Source organism: Halichoerus grypus, chromosome 1 (genome assembly GCF_964656455.1).
Source record: "Halichoerus grypus chromosome 1, mHalGry1.hap1.1, whole genome shotgun sequence".
Classification (NCBI taxonomy): domain Eukaryota; kingdom Metazoa; phylum Chordata; class Mammalia; order Carnivora; family Phocidae; genus Halichoerus; species Halichoerus grypus.
Window position 1 is genome coordinate 60,586,455 of NC_135712.1, and position 22,318 is coordinate 60,608,772.

Genomic DNA, 22,318 nt, shown 5'->3' on the forward strand with positions numbered 1-22,318 from the left:
CAAAAAAAGAGAAAGCATTTGCTACCCCTTAACTTGCTGGATTTCAACAATCACATGAGCAACTCCAAGCTTTCCTTGTTTGCTAGCTCTGGGCCCATTTACTTCCACTTGCTTGTTCTGTATCACCGGGTACTAAAAATCCCATTCAATCTTTAGCTTCCACAGCCTCTTCTTAAGCAGTAACTGTCTCAGAGGGAGGTTGATCCTCTAGATGGGGAAGGTGATTATTTACCCTAATTGGATCATGATAATTGGAGTGACCAGCTGGCCTCAGCCATTCATCTATCTCTGACACTCACCATGGTGATCAAAGTTTTCGTACAAAATACTAAAGATTACATATTAACTCATCTCTAGCATTTACAATTATGTAATTAGTGCCAGAGAGTGCCAAGACCAGATTTCATATTGTTCAAGACTAATCAAGATTCTTCCCTCCATTCTGAGCTGCTTTTATTAAGGCCAGTTTTTGGACTTTGTAGGCTGCAGGAGTAGGTACCAATGGACCCCCTACTCTAGTTCCCACTGTGAGCCCACCCATTCTTCTTGGGCAAAGATAAGGGCGGGGTGGGGGGTGGGCAATCTAAAATAGAACCTGCCTAGATGTCTCTGTCCTAGTTTGAAATTTACAGCTGCCATTGACAAACAGTCTAGCCTTAGGAAAGTTACTTCATCTCACTATACCTCAGCTTCCCGAGCTGTAAAATGGGACAATTAAAGAGCTGCAAGGATTCAATGACATGACACAAGTACATGTAGAACTGCTTTGAGTGAGCATATAGTAAGTGCTCAACTATGTTAGCTACAGCTAAATACTTTATACAACGGGTCAGGAAAGTCATAATTTGTGGTTCTTTCCAGGCAGTGAGGTTGCTGAATAGAAGAGGTAAAAAACTGTAGCTATACAAGTATGTGGTCAACATGATTTATTAACTACAATGACTTGTCTAGAGTTGGTATCGGAAGGAGAAGGAACAAGTTCGCAATATCCAGAAGTTCTCTCTGGCATTCAGGCTCAAATGGATGCATTTATACATAGCTCTTGGATTCTGTTTCCAATAACTTCCCCTTTGTCTAAGGTTAAAACCTTGCCCAAACTCATACACAGTCTCCCATCAAAGTGGATCTAGCTAGAGCAGGTATATGCTCCACATCTGATTACTGTTTCCTTCATTTGCATGTAAGTTTATTTTGGCTTGTTTCTGTTTTTGTGTAGGTCCTAAAAAATATTATTATGAGTTCTTAGCTTGCTTTACTTTTGTGGTTGTAGAAGATTCTTACTTTAGATTGTTTCCTTCCTCCATATTTTTTCTCCCCATAATTTCCTGGGGGCCTATATAAATTTCACTGAATCCACTGACTTGACACATTTTATTTCTACCCGCTAGTCATCCCTTCTTCTAATACAAAGATGATGCCTTTTTTCATTATTCAGTAATATCAAGTAAATAAAATTTAAAAAACTCATCTCATATAAAATATAATGTATATATAATTGTATGTATTCAGTTAAATTGAGTTCCAGCTAACTGACTGACATGTTCCCTTTTGTAGTCAACTAATTGAACTTCATCAGTTTTAATTTTATGGTTTTTATTTATTTATTTATTTATTTATAGATTTTATTTATTTATTTGAGAGAGAGAGAATGAGAGACAGCACGAGAGGGAAGAGGGCAGAGGGAGAAGCTGAGCAGGGAGCCCGATGTGGGACTCGATCCTGGGACTCCAGGATCATGACCTGAGCCGAAGGCAGTCACTTAACCAACTGAGCCACCCAGGCGCCCTTATGGTTTTTATTTTAAATTTTGGAACCAATGATTCGTTCTTAATGTCAGAGATTTTTTAGATCACTGAAAGCCTGTGGACCCTAGCTACTCATTTCTAATGCTGAATTGATAAAACTGATTTGATCTTGCCCTCCTCTGGTCAAGTTTGTCCACCTGATATAATGGGGAAACCAAGATTAGTCGAACTTCTAGGTTTTAGTCCTGGCTAGGTCATGAGAAAACCATATGGTTCAGGGAAATACCTGGACTTCTGATTCCTCATCTATAAAGTGAGGATGTCCATTCATTCTTTCATTCAACAAATGTTTACTGAGGGCCCTTTCTGCACTAGGTTCTGTGCTAGACACGGGGGAGTTCAAAGTTGAGCAAAATGATATTGTTGTTACCCTTGAAGAGTTATGTCTAGTAACTAGATGTTCTTTGAGGCCCCTCTCCCTGACAACATTCTATGATTATGGATTTCATTGTCTGTTCAGGGTATATTGTTGAAAGGCTTAAATGAGAGCAAGAATATTTGCTGTTTTTTTTCACCTCTTCTTCTCAATATCTAGAAGAATGTCTGACACATTGCGGGTATTCAATAACAACTTACTGAACAAGTAAATGAATAAATAATTATATTTCAAATACTTTGAAGCTTTTAAAGGAAATTAGATATTGAAGCTCTTTTAATAGGGAGTGGACAGCAGCACTTCCTGTCACAATAAACAGATGTATACAAGTTTCGCCCTTTCTCCCAGGGCCAGACAAAGGGTGACAAGATAAAGTATGGGAATTTGGGAGGATTTAACCTGATTCTACTCCAACAGAGGACAGAAAGTATGGCTGCTTCTCAGGATTCCTTGAATCTTTGTTCTTTTGTTTTCCCTTTTGGAATGTTGTTCCCTTATTCTACAAACAGTTCTTCTCACCTTCCCTATCCTGCTTCTACCTTTTCTCTCAAGTTCCCTAATCTCCCTCAAAACTACCTCATAGCTCCCAAGTTTTTATTTTAGAAAGAAAAGCTTAAAGTCTTGTCTTGTTCCTACAACTGAACCTTCTCTATGCTTCTGGCCACTTTAAATCAAGGTTCTCTTTCTTTCATGGTTTGAAGAGGACACTAAATATATTTTCTCTGGGTGGTAAGGATAGTAAACCACCTTGGGCATACTTTTGGTATCCAAAGCTTTGAGCAGGGCTGGGAACAAAGTAAACTCTCTAAAAGAATTCCAAATTGCTATAAATGAACCTCACCGAAATAAATCTGAGAATTTTCTTCTGGCAGAAAATCAGCTGATTCATTAGTACACTGAAGTTCTATAATCCATGAGAACAATGCTGGTACATAAAGCATTACAATGATCAGAACTGAGTTAGTCTTTTCATACAAAAATTTTTTCCTGGAAAATATGATTGGTATGCCAATAATGGTCAACTTAGAAGGTTATAGCCTTAAAATATCTTTATGAGTAATGGTAGGTAGCCTTACTGTAATAATTACATTTTGGAAATAACTTATGGTCAATGACAAATCCCCAAAATAAATCAGACTTAAAAACTTTGGCCAAAAATGAGTCATTGCAGGGGTGCCTGGGTAACTCAGTTGGTTAAGCACCCAACTCTTGATTTTGGCTCAGGTTATGATCTCAGGATCCTGGGATCAAGCCCCACATTGGGCTCCCCACTCAGTGGGGAGTCTGCTTGTCTCTCTCTCCCTCTGCCCCTCCCCCCACTTGTATTCTCTCTCTCTCAAATAAATAAATAAATCTTTAAAAAACGAGTCATTGTAACATTAAAATTATCCATCATAGCTGCTACCTTATTTACCAGACCAGCCTCATTTCATTCTAAAAATCAAATCTATTTTCAAGGAGATAAGCATTTTCTGCTACTGAAAGATTTAAGAGAATATTATTAGATGCTTGTTCCAAAGAAAGAACTCCAAAAATGTATTTCCAGTGGTGGTCTTATTTGGATGTGGACATTGAGCTTTATCTGAATATAAATATATAGCTGAATGATTTGAAAGAGGCATACATTTGTATGAATTCTTTTAATGGTCTCCTATAAGGCCCTGATTTCTCTAGTCTCAACATTTCTCAATTCTTAGAAAGGCTGCTTGTGAAGTTGATCCTTGGCTGGCATCTAGCAACTTGGATTTTGAGAGGGTTCTTACCATTCCCTAACTAAGAGTCTTTACTATGCCTAAACTCTTTTGCAAACAATGTGGTTTATGCTGGACATCTGTTTTCCTTCTGGGAGTCTGGATTTGGTACATGCTAGGTAGAGGGTGCCCACATGATCAGCCTCTGGTAAGAACTCGGTATTTGTAAGCTCAGGTGATCTTCCCTACTGGATGACATTTCATACATGTCACAGTTCATTGCTGAAGGAATTCAGCACATCCTGTATAACTCCATAGGGAACGGACTCTTGGAAGCTTGTGTGTAATTTCCTCCAGACTTCATCCCATGCAACTTTTCCCTTTGCTGATTTTGTTTTATATCCTTTCACTGTAGTAAATCATAGCCATGAATAGGACTGTATACTGAGTATTGTGAGTCCTAACAAATTACTGAGCCTGGGGGTAATCTGAGGGACACCCAACACAGGGAGTTTAGGTTACCAACACAGGTGATTGTAGGGCAAAGGAATTCTCTTTTCACTAGCTGGCATATTAGTAAACTGACTGTAACATGAAATCAGTTGACTGAGTCTATCAGGAAATCAGGCAGAAGAGTTAGAAAATTTGCCTACTTCCTGAGGAAAAATTATCCTTTAAAAAGATGCAGTCTTCCTTGCTAAGCAAAGCACATTGCCTTATGGATAAGTATATTGAGTTGGAATGTTCCTTGACTGCAAGAAACTAAGAACTACTATGGTTTAGTTTAGAGGTTAGCTATTTGTCTCATAATAATAAAAAAAAAAAAAGTCTGAGGAAAAGATGTGTAGGAGGGATAGGTCACTCAATGATAGTTTTTTTTCCCCATCTTTCTGCCCCACCGTCCTTAGTGTATAGTTTTTGTCTTCATGGTCAGGAGATAGCTGCTACACTATCAGGTACTGATCTATGTCTCAGTCATCAGGAATAGCAGAAAGTAAAGGGCAACCTCCTCCTCTGGGATCCTCCCCAGGGAATTCTTTCTCTATCTAATTGGCCATCACTGTGTTATATGGACACCCCTAGCTGCAAGGGGATCTGGAAACTCAAGTATTTTACTTTCCAGCCTAACACCACAAATAAGGGGTGAGAGAGTTGGAATGGCTGTTCAATGATCCCCCAAAACTATCTGTCACAATTAGCCTGACCTTGATGGAAAAGAGATAGAAGATTGTTGTTGATTCCTTATTTGAAGAGCCTATGTATGGATATCTTAATTCCAAGACTGAGAGATTAAAGACCATGGTAATTTCTGTTTAGTGGCTCCTTCCTCCAATGCATAGCTTTGTTCCTGAGCTCGTACATACCTGTCACTGAACAGCCTCCTGGAGGTAACATCTTCTGAACTTGGAAAATATATTACTGGGATAGCAAAATCTCTTTTTATCTTAAATCTCTTATGAAATGGTATGAAAAGGAGAAATGCATTGCATTATCATATTCACAAATGAGACAAAATACTAACCCCCTCTCCCCCCCTCCCCACCTTGTTTTCTTCCTCAGAAGCTGTAGATGAAACCAAACCTAAGGAAAGTGCCCGGCAGGATGAGGGTAAAGGAGAAGAACGTGAGGCGGACCAAGAACATGCCTGAACTTTAAGAAATGGCTTTCCACGTCCCCACCCTCCCCTCTCCTGAACCCTGTCTCTCCCCACCCTCTTCTCAACTCCACTCTGAAGTTTCCCTTCCTGTCCTGCTCACGTCCGTGAGTCTGTCCTCTCCTACCCACTAGCCCTCTTTCTCTCTGTGTGGCAAACATTTAAAAAAAAAAAAAAAAAAAGCAGGAAAGATCCCAAGTCAAACAGTGTGGCTTAAACATTTTTTGTTTCTTGGTGTTGTTATGGCGAGTTTTTGGTAATGATGATCCAATCATTTTGGGAAATTCTTGCACTGTATCCAAGTTTTTTGATCTGGTGCGTGTGGCCCTGTGGGAGTCCACTTTCCTCTCTATCTCTCTGTTCCAAGTGTGTGTGCAATGTTCCGTTCATCTGAGGAGTCCAAAATATCGAGTGAATTCAAAACCATTTTTCTTTTCCTCCTTTTAATGTGATGGAATGAACAAAAAGGAAAAAAATCAAAAACCCAGTTTGTTTTGAAAATAAATAAATAAACAAATAAATAAATAAAGCAAATGTGCCAATTAGCTTAACTTGCGGCTCTAAGGCTCCTTTTTCAATCTGAATATTAATAAATCATGAGAGTAATCAAACTCCAGTGGCTCTGTGTTTCTGTTCCACCTTCTCATTAATTGATTTGACATACTGGCGTCTCACATTTCGTCTTCTTTCTGGCCTCCCAGTCTGGCATCAATGACCCTGACAAGGAAAAGATGGATGAAGCCTAAGACTCTGGTCAGGACCAATCGCTTTGGTCCTTGATGGGATTGTTGCAGACTGTATTAGTTTGCTGGGGCACTATAACAAAGTACCCCAGCCTGGGTAGCTTAACCAACATAAATTTATTTTCTCACAATTTTGGAGACTAGAAATCCAAAATCAAGGTGTTGGTAGGGTGGGTTCCTTCTGAGGGTGAGGAGGGAAGGATCTGTTTCAGGCCTCTCTCCTTAATGTATACATGGCCATCTTCTTCCTGTGTCTCTTCACATCACCAGTGGGTATCTCTATGTCCACATGTCCCCTTTTTGTAAGGACACCAGCCCACCCTAATGACTTCATCTTAACTTTATTACCTCTGTCAAGACCCTATCTCCAAATAAAGTCACATATGCATTTGGGGAGGAGGGGCACAATTCAACCCCTATCAGGCACTAAGGCTTGCTTTAACTCAAATCACCTTAGAGTATTTTCATGACTCCGGAGAATTATGCAGTGGAAAGTTATTCTAGGTTTTGTTAAGTTTTATAGAGACATACATAACTCAGAAAACGCCTGGCTTTTGTTTAGATGATTTATTTTAATCCAAGTATTGACATAATACATTATATCTTTTTCAGCCTTAATAAGTTAATACTTCTATTGGGCTTATCCCCTCGCAAGGCAGCTGCCATACTCTCGATTACTTATAGTCATTGTTCCTGCAGGGGTGATACTATATGATGAAAAGGTGTACATTTAGCACATCCATCCTTTTCAAATTTCCTTCTAGTTCCCATTTTCTGAGCACTCTCTGTCAGAAGGTAAACAGTTCCCATGAGAAACAGCAATGTTCCTAAATCTTGAAGTGTCTGTTGCTGTTCTTTTTCCCTCTAACTTTCCTAAATCAATCCCAGAGCAAATTCCTAACATGTCCTACTCTGCCTTGTCCTTGAGTCCCCTCATAGACAGGCATGGCCAGTGGTCTCCCTTCAGCTTCCTATACTCATCTCCACATAGAATTCCCTGGCAAGGAAAAGAAAATTATGTCGAAGCCTTCACAGTAATGAAGAGCATGGAAATACGTGATTTTAGGAGGAACAACCTACACCCTGCTAACTCAGCTCTGTGTGGAGCTAGTGCCTACTGAATAAATTGAAGAAAGCTGATGTCACAGAAGGGGTGAGTCCTCACTGGATCAAGGGGTCTTTCCTCGTCACTGTTATTGAGTGAAATTTTCACTGGGAGAAACAGCCACACAGAAAAAGGTCAGAAAGCATCAGTAACATATTCAAACAATTTAAGAGCTTTTTTTTTTACTTCATTCTGAGTTGGTGTGATTTCCACAGAAGACTTTGGAGCAAGGATCTGGGACTCAATCATAATCTGATTAAAGTCTCAACAGGTGTGAGATAAGGTGTTGGAGAAGGTCATCCATGGGTTGGAGTCATACTGGCAGTATTTATTTAGGCATTCTCTTTTACCCTAAAGTTTTTTTTGTTTTTTGTTTTTGGTAAGATAAATGCTTTCATTTCTCTCCCAAATCTATAGTTAAAAGTAACATCCTTGTGACTTAGCACGGTTCAACTTCTTTTTCAAAGTATAATTCTAAACTTCTTCCACTGAATCCATGGTCACACTGAAAACAATAGCATTTTAAGTCTATACTAATATACACTGTTTGGTGGTCTTAGTGGTTGTGTTAAAGTTGGGATTTTGTTTTTTACATGTGAATAATCTGTTTTTTTGCTTTATAAACTCTTGGTTCCTTAAATAGAATTTTCAAGGTGGAGGAGGACACATCAGAGAAGCTTGTGATAATCCTAAAAGATATACCAAGGATAATTGCAGTCCTCACACTGACACAAAACAATGTGACTCAAACTTATACATAACACACACAAAGTCAGGGTGATACTGGCTAGTATAGACCATTCAAGATACAGAAATAAATAGATTCTAATTCTGGCCAGAAAGCAACATAATTTGTTGATTCCAAAAAATCTACATCTGGAGTACTTAATAAAAATTAAAACTAGGTTGGCCTTTCTCTTTCCCTCATCTTGGAACCTGTGGAGGCCTCCTGGGAACAGGACTCCTAAAATGATAAATATGTCTGGAATCCTGGTCCAAGGCCATTTTTGCTGGCTATAAGAGGGGTCTCTAGAACCAGAAGGAGCACACAGCTCTTCTTAAAATTGAAGGTATTTATGCTCGAGATGAAACGGAATTCAATCCAGGCAAGAGATGTGCTTATGTGTACAAAGCAAAGAACAACACAGTGACTCCTGTGGGCAAACCAAACAAAACCAGAGTAATCTGGAGAAAAGTGACTTGTGCTCATGGAAACAGTGGCATGGTTCACGCCAAATTCCAAAGCAACCTTCCTGCTAAAGCCACTGGCCACAGAATCCATGTGATGCTGTACCTCTCAAGGATTTAAACTTACTGAAAAGTAAATAAAGGTATAGATTTGTTCTCTTATATTTTTGTTAAAAAAAAAATTAGGGATGCCTGGGTGCCTCAGTCAGTTAAGTGTCTGGCTCTTGATTTCAGCTCAGGTCATGATCTCAGGGTCTTGAGACTGAGCCCTGAGTTGGGCTCCATACTCAGCTGGGGGTCTACTGGACACTCTCTCTCTCTCCCTCTCCCTCTGCCCTTCCCCCAGCTTGTGTTCTCTCTGTCTCTCAAATAAATAAATCTTTTTAATATATGTGCTGCCGAAGCGAGCACTAAATAAATCTTTTTAAAAAATTAAAACTAGGTTGAGGACAAGTAAAAAAAGCCTCACCATCAACAGGTGAATTTTTCAAATAGTGATAAAACCGTATTTTATTCCCAATATTCTACTGATAGCAGAACTATGGCCATGTCTACATGAAGTAGTCTTTTCATTGAGCTATATTATTTGGGTCTAAAATGTTCAGTCATGTTGTAATACAGTTCCTATCATTCTACTCACACTTTGCCCATCCTTCAATCTTTTTCCACCATCATCCATCCTGTGACTTATTTCAGGAATTTGGAAAGCGGGCTGGTATCTCTTTTCCTCATATATTTAATTATGAGCAAATTATGAGATAAACTTGGGCCTGCTGCTCTGACCAAATCTTCACTTTCCTTGCTCAGTTTTAAGTGTTCTGGAGGTCTTTTATAGTGGTCCCTGCCCATATTCAGCTCAGGGAGGGATTCTCAAACTGTCTCAACTCCTAAGGAAAAAGGCACTTCGGAGCTCTCAAAAATGCATTATTTCCAACATCAGCCAGCCCCAGAAAATCCAGTTCTGCAGTTGGCATGGAAGCCTGAGAAATAGGAAAATCAGATTAATGAATGATTTCCATAGAGCATTATTGAGATTACCACAAATCCCATTAACTTTTTTTTTAAACCTTTCCATACATTGTCTGTTGTCATGGAAACACAGCTTCTGCTAAGCTGCCTATAAAAATAATTTAATGATTGGTGACCCTTCTAGCTAAATGTTAGCTAATAAGCATTAGAAATGTGGGCCTTCTTTATTTCAAAAAAATGAAACAAAACAACCCCCTCCCCCCAAAAAAAACCCCACCTAGCTTTTTTTCCTGGGGGGTTAAAACTCATGCCTGCCTATCATGTAGGTAAGGCCTGCATCCACACCCACCAATTCTTTCAGTCACATATTTACTCTGATATAATTGCAATTTTGTCCTGTATTCCTGGGAAGAAATTCATCGTCATCAGGAATGAGGGCAAGATTATAGCTAAGAATGATGTGTTACTAAATGCTCTTGGAGAATTCTATTAAAGTGGCAAACATATTTTGAGTGTACATTTTCCAGCAGATCGATTACTTGATTTGTTTTTTTACAGGTGTGTGTCATTGTTGGTAATGGCTGCGTATTTAGTGTTGCAGATGGTACCTTAATAAGTACCTTTTTATTGAGGTGATGCTTCTATACCAAGAAAAACATTTCTGGTTAACATTGCATCACATGTGATCAGACTATGAAAACACATGGGCTTGTCAAAAGAATCTTAAAGTAATTTTATTGTTTAATTACCCAAATAATACTGTTTCATTTTAGAGAGGTAAAAAAATATAAATAAGAAAAGGAAGATAAAAATACTCCACGGTTTGCCACCCAAAATTGAGCATTTTAACATTTAGAGATATAGCTTTATATAGTCTGCTTCTCTGCCTTCTTCCCTTTCTATACACCTTCCACTTATCTATTTATCTATATCTCTATGTATATGTAGATATGTATTTAAAATGGGTTCATGGTGCACATATTTTGTAAATTGCTCCACAAGAGACATTTTCATAATGATTGCTAAAATTACAGACCGATGATTTAAAATTCATGGTTCCTATTGCTGCTTCCCAGTGCTTTATGGATGGCCAAGGTAAAGGGGGAAAATGTGCAACGCTATACATATACACTTATTAGAACATTATCCTATATTTTGGAACAAGTGGGAAGGCTAATAAATCTCTACAATCAAAGACATATCTCAATACAAAGCCTCACGTTGGTTGCCCAACCTGTTGTCACACCATTGTTACCCCTCATAAACCCGCCTGTGGGTGGCCATGGATCCCTTGTCAGGCCAGGGATCTAGGGCTGATTGAAAAGAACTGATGTCATTGTGCAAAAATACAGGGTTGCGGATATACGAACAGAAGCTTGTCTTTATTTGAAATTTTGATATTTTGTTTATCGCTAATGCATTTATCAGTGCCTTCATTTTGATTTGTCAAATATTGCATTAAAATATTATTTATCTTGGGCGCCTGGGTGGCTCAGTCGTTAAGCGTCTGCCTTCGGCTCAGGTCATGATCCCAGGGTCCTGGGATCGAGTCCCACATTGGGCTCCCTGCTCAGCAGGAAGCCTGCTTCTTCCTCTCCCACTCCCCCTGCTTGTGTTCCTGCTCTCGCTCTCTCTCTGTCAAATAAATAAATAAAATCTTTAAAAAAAAAAAAATATATTATTTATCTTAATTTTGGATTTTTTTGATGTGACCTTAAAGTTCACACTTGGGGCAAGCACCTCACTTGCCCCACCCTAATCCTGGCCTTGAGGCTCCCAAAGGGAATGCTAGAATTATTGTTTTCTCAACAGACACTTTCTGTTGACTGGCAGCCGTGACTACGTGGGCTCTTAGGGACACACAGGGACTGTAAGGCTTGAGAGCGGGTGGGCCCATGAGGACTTCAGAATTAAATGTCTAATATTCCTAGGAAGTTAATAGAATTACTTTAAGACGTTTCCTTGCCTTCAAGAGAAGGTAGAGACGGTGAAACACGTGGATATAGGCAGTATGGAGTGGTCCAAAGCTGGTTGGGGCTGTGGCAAAATGAATTCATGCCCTACCTAAATGCTCTGGAAATAAACTAAAAAAGTAAAGAAGAAGAACACTGGCCTGCCAAACCAAACCACCAGTTTGCAATGCCTGGTGGGCTCTACCACTCCTCACGGCCTGGGAAGCGCGCAGCTGTGAAACTAGACTTGGTCACTTCAAAACTGGGGTTGGTGGAGAAGCTGATCAACCAGGGTCTCTTAGAACCTGGAGCTAACGGTTACTAAGTGTTGTGAGAACAAAGTGTTCCTTTATTCACTCACCATGAGTGCAAATTTGTGTTTAAACTGTAGATAAGGGGCGCCTGGGTGGCTCAGTTGGTTAAGCGACTGCCTTCGGCTCAGGTCATGATCCTGGAGTCCCTGGATCGAGTCCCGCATCAGGCTCCCTGCTCGGCAGGGAGTCTGCTTCTCCCTCTGACCCTTCCCCCTCTCATGTGCTCTCTCTCTCTCAAATAAATAAATAAAATCTTAAAAAAAAAAAAAAATAAACTGTAGATAAGAAGATGACTATTTCACTTTATACTTAGGGATAAAAAAGAAGGCATCTCTCTTGTTTGGATTTTTTTATGCAAGGGAGGTAGAATTCTGCTTTTTAAAAATTTCTTTTCCACCATGTTGGAAAAAGAAGATGCAGGTTCGAAACAAAAGGAGAAATTTTGTGTCCATCTGTTCTTGTTTTTCTACCCTCCATAGCCCTTCCCCTCTATCTTGAGTAAGTGGAGGCAGGGAAGAGCCTGGAGACACTGGGGGGGAGGGGTTCAGTGAACAAGGGGGAATGCAAATGGCAGCCAGAGGGAGGCAGCCCCTGCGTGCTGAGTCACCTCCACCCCGGGAGGGTAGGCAGCCTCTGCCCTTCCCATAGGAGATCACCAACAGTGCTCTCCAGTGCTGCCTTTGCTGACTTTCTGACCTCCTACCAGCCTGGGCCTGTGTCCTGCCTTCCTCCCCCACCCCCTGCCAACGTAGCCCACCCTGTCTGTGTAGACGACTCCTGCCAGCCAGACTGTAAACCACTTAGGTGGTGGGATTTTTGTCATACTCAGTTTCATACTCTGGTTACCTGAGTGTCTGAAAATAGCAAGTGGATATCAAGCAAATGCTTCAAGAACACACGAATGGGTGAATGAATAAATGAATGGATGAGCTTTGATTCTTGCCTGTCAGTCTCTACCTCCTTTTCCCTTCCTTTGGTTTTGCAAACTTCTCACAGGAGCTCCAAGTTGCAACTAAGGCTCCTGTCTAAGAGAAAGAAGTACTTCCCTGAGAATTCAGCACTCTCGCATATCATACCCAGCGATGAACTTGGAGAAGCAAAGGCCCCGTCAATCTTACAAGTTGCAGTTCAGTCACAAATGGTGGATGGCTGAGAGATTTCAGCAACAGTATCCCCATTGTCCCTCCCTGCTTGCTCCACACCTGATTTTGCATCTTGGCCCTCCTTTACTTCATCATTGCCTTTGCACTTGCTGTCCCTTTCTGTTTGGAATGCTCTTCCCCTAGATACCTCTTTCAGGTCTTTCCTCAAATAGCATCTTCTCACCAAAGCCTTTCATGACCAGCTTGCTCAATATTTTGTATCACCTTTTCCTGTGAAAGTATTTCAGGTGGGAACAAGTCTTGTCTCCATTTAAAGTACTATTTCCTTGGGGTGCCTGGATGACTCCGTTGGTTAAGTGTGGGACTCTTGATTTCGGCTCAGGTCATGATCTCAGGGTTGCTAGGTGTGGAGCCTGCTTAAGATTCTCTCTCTGCCCTCTACCTCTGCCTCTCCCCACCCCCCACAGCTCATGATCAGGCTTTCTCTCTAAAATAAATAAATACATAAATAAATAAATAAATAATAAATATGATATCCTTTACTCAATTGTTTTATTCACCTATTTTCCATCATTACAATGTAAGATTCATGAAGTTAGGAACTTCCTCTGTTTTGTTTCTGTCTTCAGCTCTTAAGACACTGCTGGCATTGAGTAGGATCTCAGTAAACAGCGAATGACTAAATCTCTCTCAAAATTACAACCACAAACTTTACTTAAGTCTTTTATTTGCTCCCTGAATTTAGCACATATTTTTTGACCTTCTCACTTTTAAAACTGGTTTCTCCTAACTGGTCATCTAGTTCTAACAATGCCTGAAGCAACTACTAATCTTGGACTTTTCATTTATCCGTGTTAATACCCTTTTGTGCTTAAGTGAGTTTGAATTGGATTTCTGCCATGTACAACTTAAAATACTCCTGATATATCAACCCTTCTATGCTTGACCAGTCCCAGTAACCTCCTACATATAAGTAACCCCCTGGGTGATGCTCCCACTGGCTGGTCCTGGTTTCTCTTGGCCCCTGGACATTTTCACAACATCTGTGGCATAAGCATGGTGATTTGTTATCCAAGTATATAACACATTCCTTTTTCACCCCACATGTTGATCACATATTTTCAAGATTTAATGAATAAACTGAAATGCTGAGAGCTAACACCATTGTGTCTACAGAGGAGAAAAACATGATAATATAGAGCTGAGGTTGGAAGTGAGGTTTAGGGATGCCAATGATACTTTTCCCAGCCCCAAACTCTGACTGAAAGTCATAAAACATGTTATATGCTTAGAAGAACAGGATATCAAGTGTAATCTAGTCTTGAAATCATAGGTATCTCTCTCAAATATCAAACCTTAATTTATATCAGAACAGCATATGGTATGAAAGTAATTACACATCTCAATGAACATGAGTCCTTTGCTATTAGCAAACTATGTTGAACAAATATTTTAAAATATTTACTCTGGGTATATTACTGTTACACTGAAATAGAGTGGGTGTTGAATGAAATAAAAATTAGTATAGTTTTCTTGCCCAGAGTAGAAACACTGCATATATGTGAGTATGTATGTATGCATATATACACACATAATATATATGTATGTATGTGTATATATATATACACATATATGGTAATTTGATAAAATGCAGGAAGTGAGATAAGAAACTAAAATTTGAAAACAAAAATAAAACGAAAACACAGGAGGCTCACTTTAACAGCTATAATGCAGAATCAGTTGTCACTAGCATCTATCCCGGATCTCTTCCAGAGGAAGAGCTCATTTTGCACTTAAAATAAGGATGATTAGCTAGTATCCAAGGCCTGCCTAGAAGGGGGCTTTATTGTATTTTTGAAAAGACCAAGTCGGGTTTTTTTTCTTTCCCCTTTTGGCTTGACTTTCTCCAAATAGTCTTTGTGAGGCCTAAGTTGGACCTCACAACACATCGTGTTGTGTATTATTAACCAAGTCCTCATCTGTTACTTTAAAGCTATTACCAGGGCAACTCACATGGAATCACTTCTTCTATTTGTCTATGCTCAGTCTAGAAGCTACTCCAGGTTCAAGTCATCATCAGGTGATTCCACAGAAATGTGTTAAACATGTGTGCTGCCCAAAGGAGATACCACAAGAAATAAGATGTGGTCCATAAGATTAAAGGGTGCCAAAGTAAAACAAGGGCAGTGCAAGGTTGTAATGACTACTGTAGAGGAATAGTGCTGTGAGAACCAGGTAGAGGTGCACCCAAACTGTGCAGACAATAAGGAAGGCTTCCTGGAGGAGGGGGAGAAATTAGAGACATTTAGTTTTTAGTGATGTGGAAGTTTATTGGCAAAGAAATAGGAGAAAGAAATCCCGCCTAGAGTGACCACCTTTACAGACCTCAATGTACAAGAGAGCTTGAAATGACTGGAAAAGGCAAGAGGTCTCTATGACTATAAATGAGAGTACAAAGAGATATATGGTTTTATACAGGTAAGAGGCTGTAAAAAAGTGTTGGAGATACTTATAAAGAGTTTAGAAAACTAAGGAATTTGGACTCTATTGTATAAGCAATGGTGTATAGGGACTCAACCACTAGAATCCGTCTGGGATAAAATTCAATGGCTTTGTAAACTCAGATGAAAAAATAAAATAAATCTTTATCATGTGAAACATAGTCTCCTTCTGTCTCAGTCTGCTTGGCCTGCTATAACAAAATTCCATAAACTTGTGGTTTAAACAACTGACCTTTATTGCTCTTAGATCTGGAGGTTGGGAAGTCCAAGATCAAGGTGACAAGCAGATTATTTGATTCTTAGTGAAGGCTCTTTTCCTTTCTTATAGATGGCCACCACCTTCTTGCTCTATCTTCACATGGCAGTGAGAAAGGGAGCTCTTCTGTCTTTTCCTCTTCTTATGAGAGCACTGATCCCATCATGGGAGCTCCACCTTCATGACCTCATCTAAATCTATTTGCTTCTCAAGGCTCTCCCCCTCCTAACACCATAATATTGAGGGTTAGGGCCTCAGCATAAGAATTTTGGGAGAAAACATTCAGTCATAACACCTTCAATTATGAATGTAGCTAACAAAACACAGTTGTACCAACAGTACCTATGACTTTGTCACCAAAAGAAATCAGTTATTTTCTTTTCACATTACAGTCATTGCAAATACCTCAAAAAGATGTTTATGCTAATCACCTCTTCAAAATTTTGGTAATGAAATCTACTGCTACATCCTGTTGTTACCAAAGAAGCATATTAATAACCATATTACACATTTTTGAAAAAAAAATTGGTAACTATTTCACAATAAATTTGTGTTATAATTGTATGCATATTATTATTTTCAACTAATATTCTGAGAAAGAGGATAATGGATGCATATGCTTATACTACAGAAATTTTAGAGACTGGATTTGTGGTTTAAAAAGAAAACTGGCAATACTGCAGGGCACAAAGAAGTTGTGAAGATGAAGATTAGTCAGAAGGCTAAAATTATTGCTTAGATGGGAGATGGGGAAAAAGCAGAAACACTGGAAATAAGGGTTGAGAAGAAGGAAGCTGTGGGAAGAAGGGAGGAGGAAAAGATGAGGCCATGGAAATAGCAAGTGTGGGCCCTGAAGTGGGCAAGAGCTGGCTGTGTTCTAGCAAACAAATGCAGAGGAGTGTGGCGAGAGGTGATGAGTAAGGGAAATTGGGACAGCTTGAGACTGTCAGGTAGAAGGACCACATCGTTAGGTCACCGTCGCCTTGATAAGGAGATTGTACCCGACGTAGCATGAGAAGCCATTTAAGAACTTTAAGCAAGAGAGTCAATGTGATTTCATGTATCTTATAAGAAGGGGACTGGTTTTCTGAAAAGTGAGGCTAGTGGGCAAAAAAGAATGGAAATGGGATACCAGTGAGAGATGATGGTGGCTGGGATGGGGGAAACAGTGGTAAAGGTGGGAAGAAATTAAACATGGTGTGGTGGTTTAATTTAATATGTCAACTTGGCTGGGCCATGGTGTCCAGAGAATTGATTGAACATTATTCCAGAGTTTCTGTGAGGGTATTTTTGGATTAGATTAACACATAAATTGGAAGACTTTGAGTAAAGTAGATACCTCTGAATAATGTGGTTGGGCCTCATCCAATCAGCTGAAGGGCTGAACAGATAAAAGGCTTGACCCTTCCCCAAGTAAGAGAGAATTCTCCAGCAGACAGACTGGACTCAAACTGGAAAACTGGCTATTCCTGGTTCTCCAGCGTGATGGCTTTCAGACTCAAACTACAATATTGGCCCTTCAAAGTCTCCAGCTTGCCAGCCCACTCTGCAGATTTTGGACTCATCAGCCTCCACAATCATGCGAGCCAATTCTTTATAATCAATCTCTTTCTCTATATATACATGCCCTATTGGCTTTATTTCTCTGGAGAATGGTGACTAGTACATGTGGTATGGTTAAGAGTTGATTCAACAAAAAAACAAAAAAACAAAAAAACAAAAAAAAAAAGAGTTGATTCAACAAAGCTTGCTGACAGACTGTCTGGAGAGTGAGGAAAAGGGAGGTATAAAAGATATTTCTCAAACTCTTGTCATGAGCAACTGCATACATTGGTGCCATTTTTTGGGAAAGCAAAGAGGGAGGGAGAAACAGGTTTGAAAGATTAAATGAGTTTAGTTTGCATATGTTAATTTTGAGATGCCTATGATACATTTAATTGGAGATGCCAAATAGGAAGATGGATTTATGAGTCTCTAACATGGAAGAAAGAGCTAAGCTGGAGCTATAAAAGTTAAATATTATAGAGAGTATTTCAATTGACCTGGAGAGGGAAGAGAGAAAATGCTCAGGACCAAGCTCCAGGGCATTCATAGATAAGAACCAATAAAGGAAACCAAGAGGCAACAACCAGAAAGGCAGGAGAAAGACCATGAAAGTGTAAAATTCTTGGGAAAGAAGAGTGTTTCAAGAAGGAAATAGAAGTCAACAGTATTAACTATAAAAGCGATTTCACTGATGTATAATATACATGTAATTAAATGCACATATTTTAACTGTAGTGTTCAATAGGCTTTGAAAATGTATACACCTGTGTAATCTGTAATCCTTATCACAAGATATAGAACATTTCCATTATTCCCCAAAAGGTTCCTTTTTGCATTTTCCCAGTCGATTTCCAACCCTACCCCAACTCTCCAGCACCAATTGGTCCTCCTTCTACCACTATTTATTTGAACTATCTTTTCATATAAACTGAATCACATGGTGTCTGGCTTCTTTCAAGCAGCATCTTTTTGAAATTCATCCATGTAGTTTAGTGTACCAGATGTACCAGTAGTTCAGACTTTTCTGTTGCTGAACATTATTCTACTGTTTATCCACTCACATGTTGTTGGACATTTGAGTTGTTTCTGGTTTGAGACTATTACAAATTAAATTGCTATTAACATTTATGCACAGGTCTTTGTGTTAACATGTGTTTTTATTTCTCTTGAGTAAATAACTAAGATTGAAATTGCTGGACCACATAGTAAGTGAACGTTTCATTTCTTAAGAAGCTGATGACCTGTTTTCTGAAATGGTTATACCATTTTCATTCTAATCAGCAACGCCAGCAGGACTCCATTTGTTCCAAATCCTCCCTCACCAGCACTGGATGTGTTGTCAGTTTTTATAATTTTAGCCATTGTATTGGATGTGTAGAAGTATCTCACTGTGCTTTTAATTTGCTTTTCATAGATGATTAAAAATCAAAATCCCAGCAAGATTTTTTTTTTTTAAGGAAAGATTGGCAAACTGATTTTAAAATTTATTTGGAAAGGCAAAGGACCTAAAATAGGCAATGTAATTTTGAAAAAGAACTAGCTTGTACTACCTGATTTTAAAATTCACTATAAAGCTACAGTAATTAAGACAGTATGATGTTGCCCTATCTCAAAGGAAAATAACAGAGTTCAGAAATAGACCCACACTTATATATTCAATTGATTTTTTATAAAAAGCCAAGGTAATTCAATGGGGAAAGAATAGTTGTTTCAAAAAAGGGCACTAAACCAATATATCTGTAAAGAATAAAATAAACCTCAGGTCTTACATCAAATCATACACAAAATTTAACTTAATTCAAACTGCATCATAGGCTTAAGGTAAAAACTAAAACTATAAAAGGCCAAAAAATATAGGACAAAATCTTTGTAATCCTGGAATAGGCAAAGGACCTAACGATGTGGTCCTTTTTATATAGGACACAAAAAGTATGATTTATAAGAGAAAAAAATTGATAAATGAATGTCATCAAAACATCTGATCTTTGAAAGATAGCATAAAGAAAATAAATAGACAAGCTAGAGATTGAGAGAAAATTTTTTATATATTATATATATTTTTGTATATTTCATGTGTATTCTTACTATTGAGTTGTAAGAATTCTTTGATATACTCTGGATACATACAAATATAACCTGGAAAATGATTGTATCCAGAATATGTCAAAAATTCTTACAATCAACAGTTAGAATATATGTTTGTGTATATATATAATATTATATAATATATAATATAAATTTAATATATATGATTCAATTAAACACTGGCCAAAAGATTTTAACGGACATTTCACACAAATGGCCAATAAAATAGTTCTAAATAACTGCTTCTTTAACAAAAAAATAAATAAAAACAGGAACTTTATCACATTAGGTATATACACCCTTGAAGATGAATCTCATTTTAGAAGTATTGACATATGAAATATCCATGTTTTCAGAATCAGGAAACATACACTATGTTCCTGCCAAGTTGTCTACCTTCAGATTATCACTGTCCTATTACTCAAGGACCCCTGATCCTCAGTTTCTCCACAAATCTTTTAAGAGTATATTAAAGAGATCAGAGGAGCAAGATGGCGGAAGAGTAGGAGAGCCAAATTTTGTCTGGTCCCAGGAATTCAGCTAGATAGCTATCTAACCATTCTGAACACCTACGAACTCAACAGGAGATTGAAAAAAAGAATAGCAGCAACTCTCTGAACAGAAAAGCGACCATTTTCTGGAAGGTAGGATGTGCGGAGAAGTGAATCCGAGGCGATATTCACGAGGATAGACGGTGGAGAAGGGGGCCTCTGTCAGCCACTACTGGCAAGTGATAGAGCAACGGAGCACAAAATTGGAACTTTTAGAAGTCCGCTCTGCTGCGGGACATCACTCCAGTGGCTAAGCAGGGGGTGGAACCCTCGCGGGACAGTGTGCTCTCAGGACCCTCGGGGTCACAGAAAGACCGGGGGTGCCTGAGTGCGGCAGAGCTCCCAGGGATTGGAGCGGGGAAGTCTGCTGCAAAGATGGAGCCGAGGAGCGGGCTCTCAGCTCGGGGTTGCCATAAACCATGATCCCTGGCACAGTCGGGCCACTGCTCCTCCAGCAGGGACCCAACAAGCAGCAGATCCGGGGAGGAGAGGTGCGGGAGCACACCACAGGGATCTGCTGGGTTTGGAGACTCCACACGGGGTCGGGTGCCAGAGATAGAAACACTTGGTCACAGGCTGGGTGAGCACGGAGTGTGGCCAGAGACCAGAGAGATGGGAGTGATTGACTGCTTTTCTCTGGGGGTGCACTGAAGAGTGGGGCCCCGAGTTCTCGGCTCCTCCAGGTTGGAGATTGGGAAGCCACCATTTTCACTCTCGTCCTCCAAAGCTGTACAGAAAGCTTGCAAGGAACAGAAGCTACCAACCGGAGCAGATTGCTTAGCCCAGCCCCTGGCAAGGCTGGAGCAATTCCACCTCCGGCAAAGACATTTGGGAACCATGGCAACAGGCCCCTCCCCCAAAAGATCAGCAAGAACAGCTAGCCAAGACCAAGTTTACCAATCAATGAGAACGGCAGAACCCAGCACTAGGGGAATACAGCACATAGAATTCATGGCTTTTCCCCCCACCGATTCTTTAGTCTTTCAAAGTTAATTTTTTTAATTTTCTTTTTTTCTTTTTCTATTTTTTTTTAATTTTTCTTTTTCCCTTTTTCAACCAACATCTTATCAATCCCTTTTTTAAAAATCTTTTTTGTTTTTCATTTTTAGAGTCATATTCTATCCCTTCATAGTAGTTAACCTTATTTTTGGTATATATATAAGTTGTTTTCTCTTTAAAATTTTGGGATACAGTTTCTTCTAGCAGGCCGAAATATACCCTAAATCTCTAGTGTATGGTTTTGTTCTAGTGTCCTGCCTGATCACATTTTCTCCCTTTTTTTTTTTTAAATCCTCTTCTTTCTTTTTTCAACCAACTTCTTATCAATTCCTTTTATAAAATCTTTTATAATTTTCATCCTTACAGTCATATTCCATCCCTTCCTTGTATTTACCCTTTTTTTGGTACATATATAAGTTTTTCTTTCTTTAAAATTTTGGGAGGCACTTTCTTCTAACAGACCAAAAAACGCCAAAATCTAGTGTATGGCACTGATCTATTCACTAGCCTGATCATATTTGATCATATTCTTTTTTTTTTAATCTTTTTCTTTTTCTTTTTTCTTTCTTTCCCTTTCTTTTCCCCCGGTTTCAGGTCTCTTCTGATTTGTTTAGTGTATATTTTTCTGGGGTTGTTGTTACCCTGTTAGCATTTTGTTCTCTCATTCATCTATTCTCCTCTGGACAAAATAACAAGACAGAAAAAATCACCTCAAAAAAAAGAACAAGAGGCTGTACCGACTGCCAGGGACCCAATCAATACGGACATTAGTAAGATGTTGGAACTAGAGTTCAGAATGACAATTATAAAGATACTAGCTGGGCTTGAAAAAAGCATGGAAGATACTAGAGAAACCCTTTCTGGAGAAATAAAAGAACTAAAATCTAACCAAGTCAAAATCAAAAAGGCTATTAATGAGGTGCAAAAAAATGGAGGCTCTAACTGCTAGGATAAATGAGGCAGAAGAAAGAATTAGTGATATAGAAGACCAAATGATAGAAAATAAAGAAGCTGAGAAAAAGAGAGATAAATTACTGGATCACGAGGGCAGAATTCGAGAGATAAGTGATACCATAAGATGAAACAGTATTAGAATAACTGGGATCCCAGAAGAAGAAGAAAGAGAGAGGGAGCAGAAGGTATATTGAAGCAAATTATAGCAGAGGACTTCCCTAATTTGGGGAAGGAAACAGGCATCAAAATCCAGGAGGCACAGAGAACTCCCCCTCAAAAATCAATAAAAGTAGGTCAACACCCCGACATCTAATAGTAAAATTTACGAGTTTCAGAGGCAAAGAGAAAATCCTGAAAGCAGCTCGGGACAAGAGGTCTGTAACCTACAATGGTAGAAACATTAGATTGGCAACAGACCTATCCACAGAGACCTGGCAGGCCAGAAAGGACTGGCATGATATATTCAGAGCACTAAATGAGAAAAATATGCAGCCAAGAATACTATAACCAGCTAGGCTGTCATTGAA

The 22,318-nt window shown here is 39.2% G+C and overlaps 1 protein-coding gene and 1 pseudogene across 1 annotated transcript in view; both read left to right on the plus strand.

The window, feature by feature from the left end:
* The window catches only part of GAP43 (growth associated protein 43), a 98,153-nt gene extending 92,595 nt beyond the window's left edge, over nt 1–5,558 (plus strand). Inside the window, exon 3 of the mRNA XM_036092709.2 lies at nt 5,433–5,558. Coding sequence (XP_035948602.1) covers nt 5,433–5,521 — 89 coding nt within the window. The 3' untranslated portion in view covers nt 5,522–5,558. The remainder of the gene's footprint in view (nt 1–5,432) is intronic.
* A 2,810-nt stretch (nt 5,559–8,368) lies between these two features.
* On the plus strand, nt 8,369–8,683 carry LOC118536017 (large ribosomal subunit protein eL33 pseudogene; annotated as a pseudogene).
* The last annotated feature ends 13,635 nt before the right edge of the window (nt 8,684–22,318 follow it).